The 16,139-nt window shown below is 41.7% G+C and overlaps 1 protein-coding gene across 1 annotated transcript in view; it reads right to left on the reverse strand.

The window, feature by feature from the left end:
- MOB3B (MOB kinase activator 3B) overlaps positions 1-16,139 on the reverse strand; it is a 48,014-nt gene that overhangs the window by 12,037 nt on the left and 19,838 nt on the right. The window contains 1 exon segment of the mRNA XM_084278597.1: positions 9,659-9,861. Within this exon segment, the coding sequence (XP_084134723.1) occupies positions 9,659-9,861 (203 nt within the window).

Genomic DNA, 16,139 nt, shown 5'->3' on the forward strand with positions numbered 1-16,139 from the left:
AGACAGTGCAAAATACCAGGTTGTAGTTTTACTAAGGAACAATTATGGCTCTAATTCAGTTCAGAATTTAAACACAGGTGCAGGAAGCTCACATGTAAATAAAAAAAAGAAAAGATGTACCCATTATAAGGCAATCAGTTTCAAATTCCCTTTTTTATGTATCACACCTAACTAGGAAGGCCTGTCGCTCTCTGTCATTTTGCAGCCACAATTGCTTTTTCCTACTCTGTTTTTTCTCCTTGTTACTGTAACCAAGCCAGTTGCTCCTTGCACATACTCAGCTAGCACAGAGCAACAACCTATTCACTAGGGAAGATTCACATTAACTCATCAGAAGCTCAAAGTGAATTAAAATTTATGGAAAAATTGTTGTGCATCGTGTCTTTTGTACTACAGCGATTTCATAGGAGTTCATTAAAAAAAAGAAAGAAGTACAAAAGATGCTATTTTGCTGTTAGTTTCTACTCTTTCAGTGTTTTGTAAAATTGAAGACATTTGGACAAATAAGGTTCTTCAAATTTTTCTTGTTGGTGGTTTATTCTGGGCCATTAACTGTTATTCTTTTAATCTTGTATTAATAATCTCTTTGAAGTACAAATGTGATGTACTTTACTACAAACTGTGAAATGAGTTAATTTGGAGGTCTTTTTATTCTTTTTATTCTACAGGCTGCAATTTACATTAATTGGCTAAACTTTAAAACAGGATTTACGTGCTGTACCAGCAACACCTGTACCTACATACCCACAAAACTGTAATTGTGTCAGAGCATGAGAGGACAGAGCAGTTAATCCAGAACAGCAAAAAGAACCACTCCAAAACCTCTAGTATCTCAATGAGACACTGAAAATTGTCAATAGAAAAGCCCTTCTGTCCTGCTCTCAGCTGTGTGTGCTTGGGCTCAGTGCAAGCAAAGCAGCCAATGTGATAAAAATAGTCATTAAACACATGCATGCCAGAGATTATTCACTTGGAGATCCTGGCACTGCAGTGCATCTTATGACTGCCTTCCTTGAGCATCAAAGTTGACAATCTTATTTTTCAGCAACTTTAAGCTTTCGTTTCCCCCTAGTTTACTGCAGGAAATGGAGAAGAAGGAAAAGATGGCCCTTATTTAGCTGCCACTGGTTTCTTGTTCAGTGATCAGATCCGTTTGTTGAGAAATTCATATAATTTGTACAATGTAAAAGAAATCCCAGTGGATATTATCACCATATCTTGTTGAAGTGGAAAAACTGGACTAGGGGAAGTAAATGCTTGGTTTGTTCTTATTCCACACCCCCACCACCCCTGGCCCTCACAATTTTTTTTTTTTTTTTTTAAGAAGAAAAAGATGCTGAGAAGTTGGTAGCAGTGACAAGCCTCACCTCAATGGGCACTCTTTTACTAAAGCAAACTACCAGGTTGATCAACAACAACAAAAAAGACTACTTTTAAGTTGGCACAAGGAGTCTTTATCTGATTTTGGATAATACCCAAACAAGCACTAAGTCACTCTACTACTTGGTGATGAGTAACAGAATTTAAAGCAACTATAAGCAAAAATCTTGTAGGAAAACTAAACTATCAAATTCACATTGCGAATTACTTGTACCTGTGAGCACATAAGTACCTGAATTTTGTTTAGTTTTAGAAGAGCTGAATGCCTACATTAACTGCCTACAGGGTCACTGAACACACCCCTATTGGCAAAGCACCTCTGACACAGTTATCTGCATCTACACACATGTACTAGCTCTGCATCTGCTGTCACATGTAACTGTTGGTCACTGTTTTCTACAGGGCACTTGGTTTATTTCGCTTAAAGAGAGGATGACAGTCAGTCCTACCCAGTGGAGGAGGGCATGATGTGCAATTTTCGTGGGACAACAGATAAAGCACATCAGAAAAAGGGTGGGGAAGTTAGGTGCCAGCTTCTGCAGAAGTTGGTATTTGGGTTGGGCTTGCCTGCTTATATCAGAGTAGCAGTGCTCCTTCTGAATGCCCCAATGCATGAGGATTCCTTCTGAATGCCCCAATTCCTCCCAAAGCATGAGGAAAGCAGACAGAAAAGCTTTGCATAGAGAAACTTCGGTTGTAGACTTTTGGGTTAACCTGTTAACAACAATGTTCAGTTTATCCTTCTGAACCATGAGCAGCATCTATGACTCTGAACAAGAAAAAACTCACACGTTTCCCACCTAAAACTTAAGCCATCCAGGGAATGCACTGGGAAGTCTATAAGGATAAAAGGCCAGGGATAGTGTTAAAACAATGTGCTAATATTGTTGGTGTCATGCTTCTTCTAAGTGCTATAACGAAGGACACTTCAGAAGGATCTGAAGGCCTGTGATGGCAGTGAGCTGCAATATAAAAGTTGAATTGGGTAGCTATAAAGTGATAACACAAACACAGTTAAGTTTAGCAGAATGAGTGTACCCTCATCAAAATGCCAATACTTAGCTATGTTTTGTTAAGCCTGCTATTCCTTATTTATTCATTGTGAATGCTGGATGGGGCTAGTGCTGGATGGGCCACGTTTGAGGTACTTCTACTGTATCTATTGCTTTTCTGGCAAAGAATTATCTGATAAATAAACATTTTTTTGTGGCATAGACAACGATGCAGCAAAGATGCTAATTATTATGTGCAAAGTTGTACTGTTTGTAATAAATTGGATGTGTAACAGCAGCTACCTGGGCCTTATGCACAGTAATGACAGAACTAGAGAAGCTGATACATTTATGCCTTGCCATAGCCCTGGCAAAGCAAAAAGCATAAAAAAGAAACTCTGAAGTGTTCACCTGAGCACCATCTGCTTAAAGTACTTTTAATTAGCTCATCCTGAAGCAGCCAAGGGTGCATTTACATTGTGAAAATAGATTGACTTCTGTGTGACTCTCTACACACCTGGCAGGACCAGCAGTAGCAACTGCTGTAAGCCCAAACTCCCACGTAAAGGTAGGGACATTCACTCTTCCAACACACAGTGAAGGACTGAACTTTTGGTTGTTTGTGCCATCAGAAGTGCAGGCTGCCACAAACATGACAGTCATACAACCAAATTTCTCCCTGCTCCATGTTTCCACCATCTGTCTTGTGCCAACATTAATCATAGAAGCACAGAATGTGTTGGAGTGGAAGGGACCTTTAGAGGTCATCTAGTCCAACTCCCCTGCAGTAAGCAGGGACATCTTCACTAGATCAGGTTGCTCAGAGCCACATCAAGCCTGACGTTGGATGCCTTCAGGGATGGGGCCTCCACCACCTCTCTGGGCAACCTGTTATAGTATCTCACCAGCCTCATAGTGAAGAACTTCTTCCTACTCACTAATCTAAACCTATCCTGCTCTAGTTTAAAGCCATCATCCCTCATCCTATCACTACATGCCCCTGAGAACAGCCACTCCCCAGCTTTCTTATAGGCACTTTCAGGTACTGGAAGGCTGCTGTGAGCGTCCCCCTGAGCCTTTTCTTCTCCAGGCTGAACAAGCCCCATCGTTGATCCTGTGGATGAGCTCCATCCTCATACAGGCAATTACCAGCTTCATCATTTTTATATGCTCTGCTGCACTGACTGGCACCACTTCCAACCCTAATGCTATCCACTTGCCACCATAGCTGACTGTCTCTCCATCTAAATGAAATCAGCATTTTAGCAGTTATCAGAACAGCACATGTAAGTAATATCCTTCTCTATTTTTCTTCATTCAAGTATAATTATTACTTTCTGTTCTCATAAACAAAATGTTTATAAAAAAATGACTTCTGAGAAAAAGGTCAATGTTTTCACAGGATGGGACTTATAAAAAAAATAGACTTTTGGGAATAAGCAAAGCAGATGGCCATATTCTGATGTCCTTTATTCCTGTCCTCAGAGGGAAATTTCACTGCCATGAATCGTTTCCAAAGTTATGTAGGAATCTGCTGGGAATCTGACTGGTTTGGAATATATTTTAGAGCATTTCTGAAAAAGCACTGAAAGTGCTCTTTGGTCTGTAAGAGGGAACTACATTGGTTAAAAAATACGCAAAAAAGGCATATACTGGTATCTCTGGCAGAGATTTCTTCATTTGGCCATGCCTAATGGCTGTGACAGAAGCAAAGACACTCACAGGACACAAATGCTTCCTTCCAATTTGGCAGGGTCCTCCTTGAACATCACTTCCCAATGCTCTTTGACATGATGTGAATGCTTGTCCTGCCCACAGTTGTCTAACTTGGTGGCAATGGAGAGGTGAAATATACTTGGGTTTGCCACCTAAATTTTTTATTAGAACACAAGTTTCAAAGTACATATTGAGTACACAAGCCCTCTATGACCTTGAACAGATTTTTTTTTTTGGCCCTACCTCTCCTCTTCAGAGATATAATTTAAGCTTATGTTAATGAGTAATGCTCCATAGTGAGAAAGAGATCAAGGTCCACACCTCCCACAAGTTTAAAAAAAGGCATCTCAGGAATCTTGTCTCTTCAAATGAATTACACAATGCTCAGACCTCCAAATTTAACACTCACACATTTTTAGGGCTCGAGGGGTTTTTTTAACTTAACTCTGAAAAACACAAGGGACAGCAAAATGTCAGACAAATTAAAAAGCTCGAATTGAGAAAACAGAGCAAGATACTACAATACACAGATCAATGCTGACAAGTGGGGAGCCAACAAGGCTGCATCACCAAATGACCATTATCTGACAAAATGCTTTGCACTGAGATTCAGAGGCAAACATCTAAGGCCTCTGAATCAGAAGCCTCTTACATGACTGAGAAGATAGCTGCTGGATTCTTTGCCTATGTCTGTCTGACAGGCACTTTCCTGCCAGGGGGAGAAAAACCCCAAGATAACACTTTATGGTTTAATATCTCTCTGGTATTAACTTTACTGCATTTCAGGAGGTTTTAGTGTTTTCTTCCCCACTTTCTAGAAGTCATGTTGCCATAGCTGCACTGATCCTCAGGTTTCATGACCAGATTTGTGCCTGCTCCGGCTAAGCTTGGATTGCAGCAGGACAGGGCTCTGCAATTAGCAAGTCAAAGCAGGAGTCTGAAGGGGGTCACCAGCCCTCACAAGGAGGAATGGAAGGAGGAATTCTTTTTCTTTGAAGCAGTGTAATTTACTCCAGAAAGACCTCCTCTCTGACCTGATACTGCCACATTGCTAGAAGACACTTTCAAATGATAAATTCCTTTGGGGGTGGGCGATCTGTGTATGTGTCCTGCTCTACTAGAAACAGTATTTACTCCTGCTAGGTAGCCCTTCTTTTCCAAGATGGGAGTAATGGAAGATGATGTATCATAGAATCCTAGAATGGTTTGGGTTGGAAGGGACCTTAAAGATCATCTACTTCCACCACACCTCCCATTAGCCCAGGTTGCTCAAAGCCCCATCCAACCTGGCCTTGAACACTAACAGGGAGGTGGCAGCCACACCTTCTCTGGGCAACCTGTGCCAGGGCCTCACCACCCTCACAGGAGAGAATTTTTTTCTAATCTAAATCTCCCCTCTTTCAGTTTAAACCCATCACCTCTTTCCGATCACTATCAGAGAAGGAATTCACATATCTTTAAAAGAAAATCAGATTTATGATGATTTATGCTGTGTTGAGCTGAAGAAATAAAAAACTAATTGGAAGGAATTATGTTGTCTTGCATGCAGCAGATTGTATTCCTTAAAAGTAAAAAATATGTATAATAATTAATGAGTAACTTGTCCCAGAAAAATATATTAAAAACAGGTCTCAAGCTACATTTTAAGTACTAAGAGCTACACCTTCATAAGTGGGGATGGAGTATGTGGTTGCATATATTGAGATAATACTTTATAGGGATGACATGTTCTATAAAGCAGTTCTGAAGATACCAAATCTACCCTCTGGGGGAGAAGGGGAACAAGGATCTGGACCTGTAGTTCAGAGCCCAGACTAACAGACTGCTAGTTTCATGTGAAGCCTACACAGCTGGGGAGCATGACAGCATGCTGCTTGCACGGTGCCTGTTTTACACAGTGGAACTCCTAGAGCAACAGCAAAGAAAATCAGCAAACAGCATGTTAAAGAACATAGGAAGTTTGGTCTTCCCATTCATTTTCTATCTTGCTGATGAAGGTAGGAAGTTGAACTAGGAGCAAGCTCTACTTTTATTGCAACTCTTATTTTGTGGCATCAGAGTACTCTGCAATCACTGTTGAATTCAGGCTCAGAATACCACTGTCAAATGCTCAATACTGTTCTGTTCCACATAGGAAAACTCATGAAGAGAGCTATTACCCAGAGGCAGGTAAGAAGCCAAAACCAAAACAAGACTTTAACAAACAGATTGCATATTACTTACTTTGTGGATGATGCTTTGTACCAGGCATAACTGACAAGAGTTATGGTAGCAGGGGGCTACAGGGGTGATTTGTTCTGGTGGCAGGCCATGAACTGCTAGTCACAGCACTGTAAATAACCTATCACATACCAAAACTTCAACCAGTCAGAGACGCACATGGTGCCTCTGCTCACAGATATTTAAGAAAGCAGCAGCTGCTGAGAGGGCACATGGCTGTTGGCATTGGTGTGGATGTGGCTGGAGATGTACTCTTGGAAGAAAGAGCCCAGTGCCACAGTAAGACACAGACCTAAAGGGTCTGTGGGTCATGGGCAATCCACACCAGAGCAGGGATGCTATGGAGGGACTGTGTCCCACAATAAACCAATGCAGAAGAGTAGGAAAACATGCAAGAATCATGAAGCAGTACACACATTCCTGTTCTTCTGCATTGCCCCTCACCTCCCAAAAAGGATTAGAAGTAGCTGAGTGTAACACGTAGCAAAGCCAAGGCGAGCTGAGACCTGGAAAGGAGGAGGAGAAGTTTTTTACTGACTTAGAGCCTGAGGAAGAAGGGTGTTTGTTCACCAAGTGTTATGTTTAACTGCCTTTTTTTCCCTCAATACTTGTATCTGTAATGAAAAGTTTTGTTACATGGCAATAAATTAAGTAAAAGTCCCTGAACCAAGTCTGTTGTGCTAATGATGTGCTTACAGAGTACTCTGGCATATTTCTGAAGGTCTGCATACTATGAAATCCATTGTTAGAGAAAAGGGATTACAGGAAGGATGTAAGGGGGCATTACTTGCCATAGCTGGTCTGCTGTTTTGAACAGTAAGCCACTGTGCTGAGGCACCTGCATTAAGATGCTCACTAAAAAGCACCTTTACATGAAGTTTTAAAAGCACCCTATAGAAGCAGTCACCTACACAGGGTAAGAGTGGGATGGAGGTAATAGTCACTGCTTCACTAGACAGTTGTGGCTGTGGAATGAGGCTCAGAAGTGAATTAAGGTGAACTACCACCAGTGGAAAATAAAGCTGGTCACACAGGGAGCCAGCACAAAGCAGATGCCACATCCTCAAAACCTTAGTTTGTTTCCTAACAGTCTCCCTGTGGAGGCAAGCCGTAAGAGGTCTTCTGAGAGCTCTCAAGGTGCAGACTGCTTTGTCTGTGTTCTGCAGGAAAGGGTAAACATGCTTTCAGACTTCTTCTTTTCCTCCAAATTAACTACTTATACTTCTGTTTTCCTCGGGACCACCTGTTGCGTCAGTGACTGTGCCAGCTTCTTTTTTGTCCCCACACAAAACAGCTCTACAAAAGACTGGGGTATCTGTCAAATTAGCATAGTGATGGGTATGGGAAAAATATGCAGTATTTTAAACTATAGACCCCTCTTTGACTGCAGAAAAGACAAGTTATGCAACTCCTGAATGGGAGGGGGAACCCTATCTGACTCATTTGTTTCATTTGGTTTTATAACCACTGCACTGGGTTGCAAAAGGCTGATAAAATCTATTCTAAACAACAGCATATGCCTGCAGGCTAATATTACTATTCATCTACTGCCTGCTTCCCCAATTATTCTCCTTTCTTGAAGCTATGCTGATAAATCAGTTGCCTTCCTGTTTATTAAAGCATGTGGCAGTCTGTTTATTTAATAAGCTTTTGGCCCATTTTCTAATTAAGGGAGATAATGTGGGCTCATTTCCTGCCATGGCGAACCTGGCAGGGCACAGGTTTTCCTCAACTACTGCATTAAAATTCAAAATTATGTGTAATGTTTGCTTTTGTTTGGCAACTCCTTCCTTTCTCTCTGCCTAGCTGAAGACAGAAATACAGCCATACTTTTTTTTTCCTGCATTTCCTCACTGCTGACACTCACCCAAGTCAAGGACAGAACTATAGAAGCAGGTGGAGCTTTGTCAGTTTGCTGATATGGTCCTTCCCCAGTGCAGGGAAAACAGTTTCTGGGGAGACCCTGCATCCCAGCAAAGTTAATAATACTACATCATATGATTATCTTAAGGATAATTTTGTGAAGAGAGGGAATGCTGGAATGCAAGAGGAAAGCACATACCCGTTGGAGCATGTTCTTAGCTTGCTTGGCTGCTGGACTTGGGCCACCTCCTGCACCCCTCTGGCCTCCATCCTTTGCCTGTCTGTTTAGTGCAGGGATACTGCTAACTACCAACTGCAGCACTAGATAATTTTTGTGCTAATCATATTCCAGAGCAAGCAAGGATCTTCTAAGGGCCATAAGATCGCCTCTGTTCCTACCTCTGAGATATCCTGCCTTGTATATTGCTCATGACACACCCTCTGTATTTAATAGCTACAGCTAACCTAGGGTGAGTAGTCTGGCAGATAAGTTCTCTTTTGCAGGCCTCCTTCTATCCCTTAGGACACATTTAGAGAGCATGTTAAGTTCTCCTATCTTGAAAGAAACCACAGATACATTGCACATTGCATGTGCCAGATGCAGTGCTTTTCAGTGAGCCTTGTGTTTCTCTAGGGAAAAAAAAAAGCCACCAATCCCAGTGGTTCTAACACTTCATCAACAATATGTAGGGGACAGTATTCTCCAAACTCTGCCCCATGGAGAAATGTTGCCCTCATCCCTTTTAAAGTTGGCTGAATGCCCACAGTGAGGGTTTATGATACACTGCTTTCTGAACTGTGCTTTACTTTTCGTTTTCTGCTTACACTTTTATTTGCATTTGCAAGCAAGAGCAAAAGCATTTCCATTTCTAGAGCCCTACTTTTGGAAACAATGAATTTAATTTTCACCAACTTTAGTCCAAAAGGAAGTGTCTGGTTTTGTAATGCTCCTAATTGCCTGAAGCTCTGTCCCACCTCATCTGTCCCACTTAGGTTCCACAGCGTGCTCTGGACCTAAAACACTCATTACCTTTGCAGACACCTACTTAAGGATTAAAAAAAAAAGAAAATCACCTTTATATAGAACATTGTTCCCTTCACATAGATTCAAATGACTGCTGTGAGTACCATGCGGTTACTGACCAATGAAGAAATACAGAATAAAATTAAATATGAAGTCAATAGTACAGGGAAGAAGCAGAAGATATATAAACTTCTATTTTCAAATGGCAATGTTTCCCACCTCGTACTTTTCCACACAAAATACATTGCAGGTTTTCTAATGAGCCTACTGAGCAACTCAAATACTGCAGTGGATGGAATTGGTCAATGGACAGAGACAAGAGGCAAGAGTTCATCCCTTTAAACTGCCTGTATTCAATCCAGGACCTTATTCCCAAAAGAAACCCACTGCAACAAGTATGGGAAAGGGTCAGTGAAGGGAGGAGGAAAATTTCCCAGAGCTTTCCCCCAAACCACACACTTACCAAAGGCTCTAGTTCTTTGCGATCTATGAGGTTGAGCTCTGTCACAAAGTAATAGAAATGCTTGTAACAGGTATTGACGTGGGCCTCAGCCCCCATAAGCATGATGCGGTCGAAGTGATGGATGTAGACATGAACAAACACACGGAACAGCCGGCAGAGTATCTTCTTGCAGATCTGAAGGAAGTTCTTTGGAAAGGGAACACCTGTGAACAGAGAAGGCAGGGTTGTCATAACCATCCCGTCACCCTCCCAAGACAACAGACTTGGAGCAAAACATGTGTTTGTAAATACAAACGAGGTTATGACTTCCTAGGCCTCCTTTCCACGCTATAGGATCACCTAATGCATACATTTATCTGACCACTAGCAGCAAAGATAATCAAATGCTTAAACAAATATAACGGATCAAGACCAATAGGTACTGGTCCTTGTTCCTGGAATAATTTAATGTAGGGACACCCCGTACTGTAACATTCAGAAGCGTGACTTTGCACTGCTGTGCACACTGTCCCATTAAAATCAGTGACTTTACATCCTGCGACAGCTGTTCCCCATATTAACAGAGATGAGCTTTTCCTAGAAGTGGCACACACTATCCTGCTCTTTTTACTTTTTTCAATTACAAAATTGAAATAACTGACTGAAGGACAGAATCCACTGCTTTCACCTTCCTCCCAGTTAACATGTACTAATGTGATTGCTTTTTTAATAGAAAAAGCAAAAGACATAGAACAGCTATTCCAAAACACCTTAGAAGTTACAACACTCTTCAGCTGGAGACTCCAAAGTAGCAGCAAACTAGGCATTCACAACATGGCACAAATAACTCCTTCAAAACCCCCTTTCATCAAAGACTGATCTCACATGGCACTGTGTACCACTGAGCTGGCCCAAAAAGCAGATGGATTCATCTCCTATGTTTGTGCCTAAGACATGATGACTTTAGTGCTATGTTGGAAACTCTACTGCTACTTTGCTTTGTTGCACACCCTCTTGATTTTTTATAGTTCATCTTTTAAGTCAGATTTGAACTACCTAAGTGTAGTTACGGCTTCTTTAAAAAAAACCTGAACAAACCAAACAAATTTCATACATAACAAGAACCATAATCCCTAAAATCAAGCCCAGCTAATGCTGTCAACAAGGAAAATGTTTATTATTTGCAGAAAGAAGGTGGAAGTATTAAATTAACATTGTTGCAGGATTTTTAGTTTTAAAATTTTCACCTCCTGATAAATACTGCTCAGCACTCATAAGAGTGATGGTTTAATGGACAAATTGTCCAATTTCACATGAGGACATACACCAAGAATTTTCATACCAAAACCCGATACTTTATTACAGATTACACCAAATATCAACAGTGGCAATAATCAGCCTGGGTCCCACCAAAAGAAACACACGCCTTGCTTCGGACCCCCTGGTCCTGGGAGCTGGTGGTTTAACCAGGTTTAACCCACCGAGGTTCTGTTGATTTAACCAGGGCTGGAGGCCAGGTGTCCACCCCAGCCAGTCTATCAGAGCACACCTCAGCTGGGTAGGGGAGAGAAGATATAGTCAAAGGTTCCTGGGTCGAGATATAGACAGATCACCAGTTACCATCATGGGCAAAACAGAGTCAACTTAGAAAATCAGAGATGAATAATGAGAAATAAAAGCAAATCTGAAAAACCGTCCCTGCACCCCTCCACTCTTCCTGGGCTCAACTTCAGTCCCTGTTGCTCTCCCCCCTTCCTCCAAGCAGCACAGGGGGACAGAGAATAGGGGTTGGGGTCAGCTAATCACACGTTGTCTCTTCCTTCTTAAAGGGCGATTCCTCACACTCTGCCCCTGCTACAGAGCGGTGGGTGATGGTCTCTTCAGCCGAGTAACAGGAGATAGGACAAGGGGAAATGGCACAGAGCTGCACCAGGGCAGGGTCAGATTAGATGTTAGGAAAAAATTACTGAAAGAGTTGTCAGGGCCTGGAACAGGCTGCCCAGGGAGGGGGTTGAGCCACCTCCCCTGGATGTGTTCAAAAAAAGGGTAGATGAGGTACTCTAGGGATAAGGTTTAGCACAGGACGCGGATGGTTGGACTCAGTGATGTGAAAGGTCTTTTCCAACCTTGTGATTCTGTGATTCTGTAATGGGCTCGGCCTTGGTCAGCAGCAGGCCCAGCCTTGAGCCCAGCTGGTATTGGCTCTGTCGGACCTAGGGGAAGCTTCTCACAGAAGCCATCCCTGCAGCCCCCTTCCTCCACTACCAAAACCTTGCCACACAGCCCCAAATCAAGTTTCACACTCTGGAAGTGAAAAGTGCTGTCTGCTAGCATGTGAGTGGGAAAGCACATCAGCATGCAGAAGTGTCCTGCTCATTGTATCCCTGAATTTCCTCTATATTTGCCATCACTGAGGTGCAGATAATGTGGGAAAGCGTCTTGGGTTTTTATCTGGCCCATACTGAATTCATTGGAGGCAAATCCATTCAATACAATTTCAAGTAGTTTTAAAGATGTGGTGCAGCCATTCTTACTGCTGATGTATAAACTGGGAACCAGGTGAGTAGCCACATCTGTCAAAGTACAATGGCTTTATCGCCTGAAGAAACTATTGTTTTTTGGTTGCTTCATCTATTTTTCTCAATGCTAAAGCTAGTATCAAGTTATAGAGAAGGAGGCCTAAATGTTCAGGCCATGAACAGAGGCATCACTAAACTACAGAAATGATAACACATACAGATGTCTTGGCAAAATTTAAATCAAAACTCCATGCAATTAGCCAAACTCCTGGATTATAACAAACAATTGTTGATATTTCCATGGGCAAAAATAACTACAACCTACAAAAAACAAGAGAAAACCCAGTTGGTTGCTTATTAACCAGGGGGATCACTTTTTAGCCATCACAGAATGGCTACATTCAGGAATGATTCCTGCATCAGCCTGTTTTGCATTTTTGTAAAACCTACCCAAACCAGAATTTTGAAAATATACCCAAGAAAGTGCTAAGTCTTAAAAAGGGGAGGAAAGGTGAATGGCTGGCACTAGTCACTGCACACTGGTTTACTGAACTGAGACAGTGTTTCTTAAAGGCACTATATCACAGAATCACAAAGTTGGAAGAGACCTTTGAAGATCATCGAGTCCAACCATTCCCCTCAGTATCCAATAACGGCTGGAGATTCTCCTTGCCCCTCCTCTTACTGTTAATGTACCTATAGAAGGACTTTTTATTATCTTTTACAGAACTGGCCAGTCGAGTTCCAGTTTAGCCCTTCTGACTTTCTCCCTATATGATCTCACTAAATTCCTATAGTCCGCCCAAGACACCTGCCCTTCTTCCAAAGGTCATATTCTTCCCTCTTTTCTTGTTCTGATCCAGAACAAGCATGGCTGAAAACAGAGAACAGTTTCATCCTCCACGGGCTGACATGCGATTGTTACTGTAATGAAGAAACTCATACTTAAGTGACTAAAACAAGCTGAATAAACTGAGCTGACAAATCCTGTCCAATCCTGCTCCTGCACAACAGTCACAGGCACAGTAAGGGTACAGTGTGAAGGTGATGGAGCACTGTTTCTGCTGCAAGCAAGGACTTTTCATCTGACAGCTTCTTAGATGTGTTAGGCAGTCAATTTACAAACATGTAAATAACACACAGAAAAACCCCATCTGGTGCAGAACAGCCTAGGTACATAATAAACCTGCAGTGTTCTCACTGTTCCTCACGTGCATTACTTTTTCAGTCGGGCTATATTGGTTCATTTGCCATTGTGAAACTTCTCGTTTTGCAAAGCTACTTTTGCTTCCTTTCCTCTTAACTAAATATTGCTGCTACCACAGATTTATCATCTGGGTATGGCAAAACCCGTAATGGCCCTCTGAATTCTCTCCCTAACTTGCAAAACTCGTTTACAATCTGACAGGGCATCCTCAACAGTTAAAAAGTGCCTCCTTGCACCGCTGAAAGCAACTGTCAGCTGTGCAGTGAGCTGAACCCCTTACTCTTGGGGAGCCTGCCAGCCAGTCTGTCCCTGGAGTACAGAGGAGGCTCAAAGTCTGGACAGCCTCAAGGTACAGATGAGCATATGGAGGTGGCTGCAGCACCAGTTTAAACACTGTGCTGCTCTTTGTGTTCATAATTAGACAAAAAGGATGGCAGAAATGTAGTCTCCAAGAAAAAAATGATCTAATATAACAGAATAGATTGTGATCTCAGTTACAATAGAATAAATCCAAAAGTAATGCTATCAAATTTTTTTAAATCAAAGTAAATTATACTAGATTTATACTCTGAGGTCAGTATTTGCCATAATGTTTTGTTCCCACTGCAACTGCTTTAATTATAAATAAAACAATCACAGACCCTAATCGTTACAAGTGGCTCTTGGGAGTAGACTGGCTTAGATTTAGACCTTGTTAAGGAGGCCTTCAGCTCAGCTCCAACCTGCAGCTTATCTGCAACAGTGTCTGCCTTCTCCTCCTCCAAGGCCATATTTACCATAGACTCTAGGTTTAAAAATTCCTTTGTAGTTAAACAAAGGAGATGAAAGGAAAGAAAAAATCCAAACTTACCAAAAGTCCAAGTATTTATTTCAACTTTGGGTTTTTTTTTAACAGTGAAAAAAGTTTCTGAGAAGAAAGATGACTTACTATCTGCAAGGTGGTACTGTAAAGAGGCAGAATGTAAACCCAGAAGAGTAGTTTGCTGAGTTATTGTTATTAAAGGCAAAGAAATACAGAGATGACACTGAAATTTTTGAGCTAGCTGCTACATGCTAAAAAAAGTACTTCTGGATGAGTGAACTAGCAGCCTTGATTTTTTGCCTGAGGCCCAGTGCTGCTTTAAGGGTCCTTTTTGTTAACCTAGTGTTCAAAACCCCAAAGCTCCCCATTATGTCTCAAGAATGTCCAAGCAGCTCTCGAAAATCCAAGTCACACAGTAAAAGCTCCTTGGGGTTATATATGCAACTGGGAAACAATTCAGGGGGGCATCAGTAGGCATGGTAATAAGCAACTAACACAGCCAGCATGCCTGTACTGTGTGCTGTACTTGCCAGGGCTGTACCAACAGCAGCCTCCTCCTACAGAAGAGCAGCACCCATATACTCTGGTGACAGATGCAGCACAGGGGAGAAGTCATGTCATTTCCCTGGTGCCCCAATCTCCACATGTTCCCTCCAACTTTTTGCTTCTGTTGACTTCTAGAAAAGGTTACTCCTAACATGAGCAAGACTGTCTACAATTCCCAAAACTCAGCTTGCCTGATCCATTTATGCAATGCTTTTCCATTGTAATATAGAGGGATTTAGCCCTTTTTTTGCAAACAGCCTTATAACCACAGGTCTCTGTAGGCTATCAACTTCATTCCTTACACATTCTTAAATGTCTATCATGTGATTTGCTCCTGTGCCACAGTGAGCATCCTGATCTAATCTATCCATCACCGAACAAGCAGCATACAGAGTGAGTCATGCAACTCATCTGCTCTCTCACAACTGCAGTGTCATGGCCATCCTTGCATAACACTCACTTCCCAAAAGCAGTACTATGACTGCTTTCTGCTCTAAAGGCTGATCACAGTAAAATGGAAAAGGATGCTGAACACCTGCAATGATTATCAGCAACTTAATGGTGTGTTGGTTTAAAACATAGATGATTTAATGGCATGATGAAGGTCCTCATATAAACTCTGCTGATACAAATCCTGTTCTTTGCATGATAAAAAAAGCCTGATGGGATAAGACAGAGAGACTGAAATTTAAAGAAACTACATTAGGTGGGGATAAAGGAATGTATCTAAAGTTGAATACAGCAGGCAAAAAGTCTGTCTCATTTGATATATTACAACCTTGAATCTTTTTTCTTCAAGATGTATCACAGCCTGCCCTGAAGTAACTGCCCAGTTAAATCTTCTGTGATGCTAGATGCATGATCTCTTTTGCCTTTCTGTATTTGTGTGTTTTGCACACAAAAAGTCTTGCTTTACTCAAGGAAAGGTGGCAAATCCTTTGGCAATTGCACACATAAATTTTGCTGCACATTTGAAATCCTTTTATAGGCCACCACTGTAATTCATTTTTTTTTAAAATACCCACGTGTGGAAAGAGAGACTCCCTTCTACACTGACAAAAGGACTGATGCTATACTACTGCAAACGTAGCTTAACCTGGCAAAGTAACAATACTTTCCAGTTTTATAATAAGAGCAAGACAACAGCGTTATCAGAAACTAACAATTTGGAAAAGGCATTGGAAGCAAACTCTTCCTCACCTACTCCTTCCACGTTTTCCTTCTCCTACCCCTAACTCAGATAAAAAAAATTGCAAAGGATGCCCTCAGCTACTACTAGGAGCTTTTCTGCAAAAAAACCCACCTACCCTGATCTTAGCAGATGTTTAATGTTATCTCAGTGTGTTGGTCAAGGAAGTATCTGTTTCAAGGGCCAATGAAAACAATGTCAGTTTTGCTAAACTTTGCTCCTCATGTAAATAAGCAGAC

Source organism: Gallinula chloropus (genome assembly GCF_964237585.1).
Source record: "Gallinula chloropus genome assembly, chromosome: Z".
In the NCBI taxonomy this organism is placed as follows: Eukaryota; Metazoa; Chordata; class Aves; order Gruiformes; family Rallidae; genus Gallinula; species Gallinula chloropus.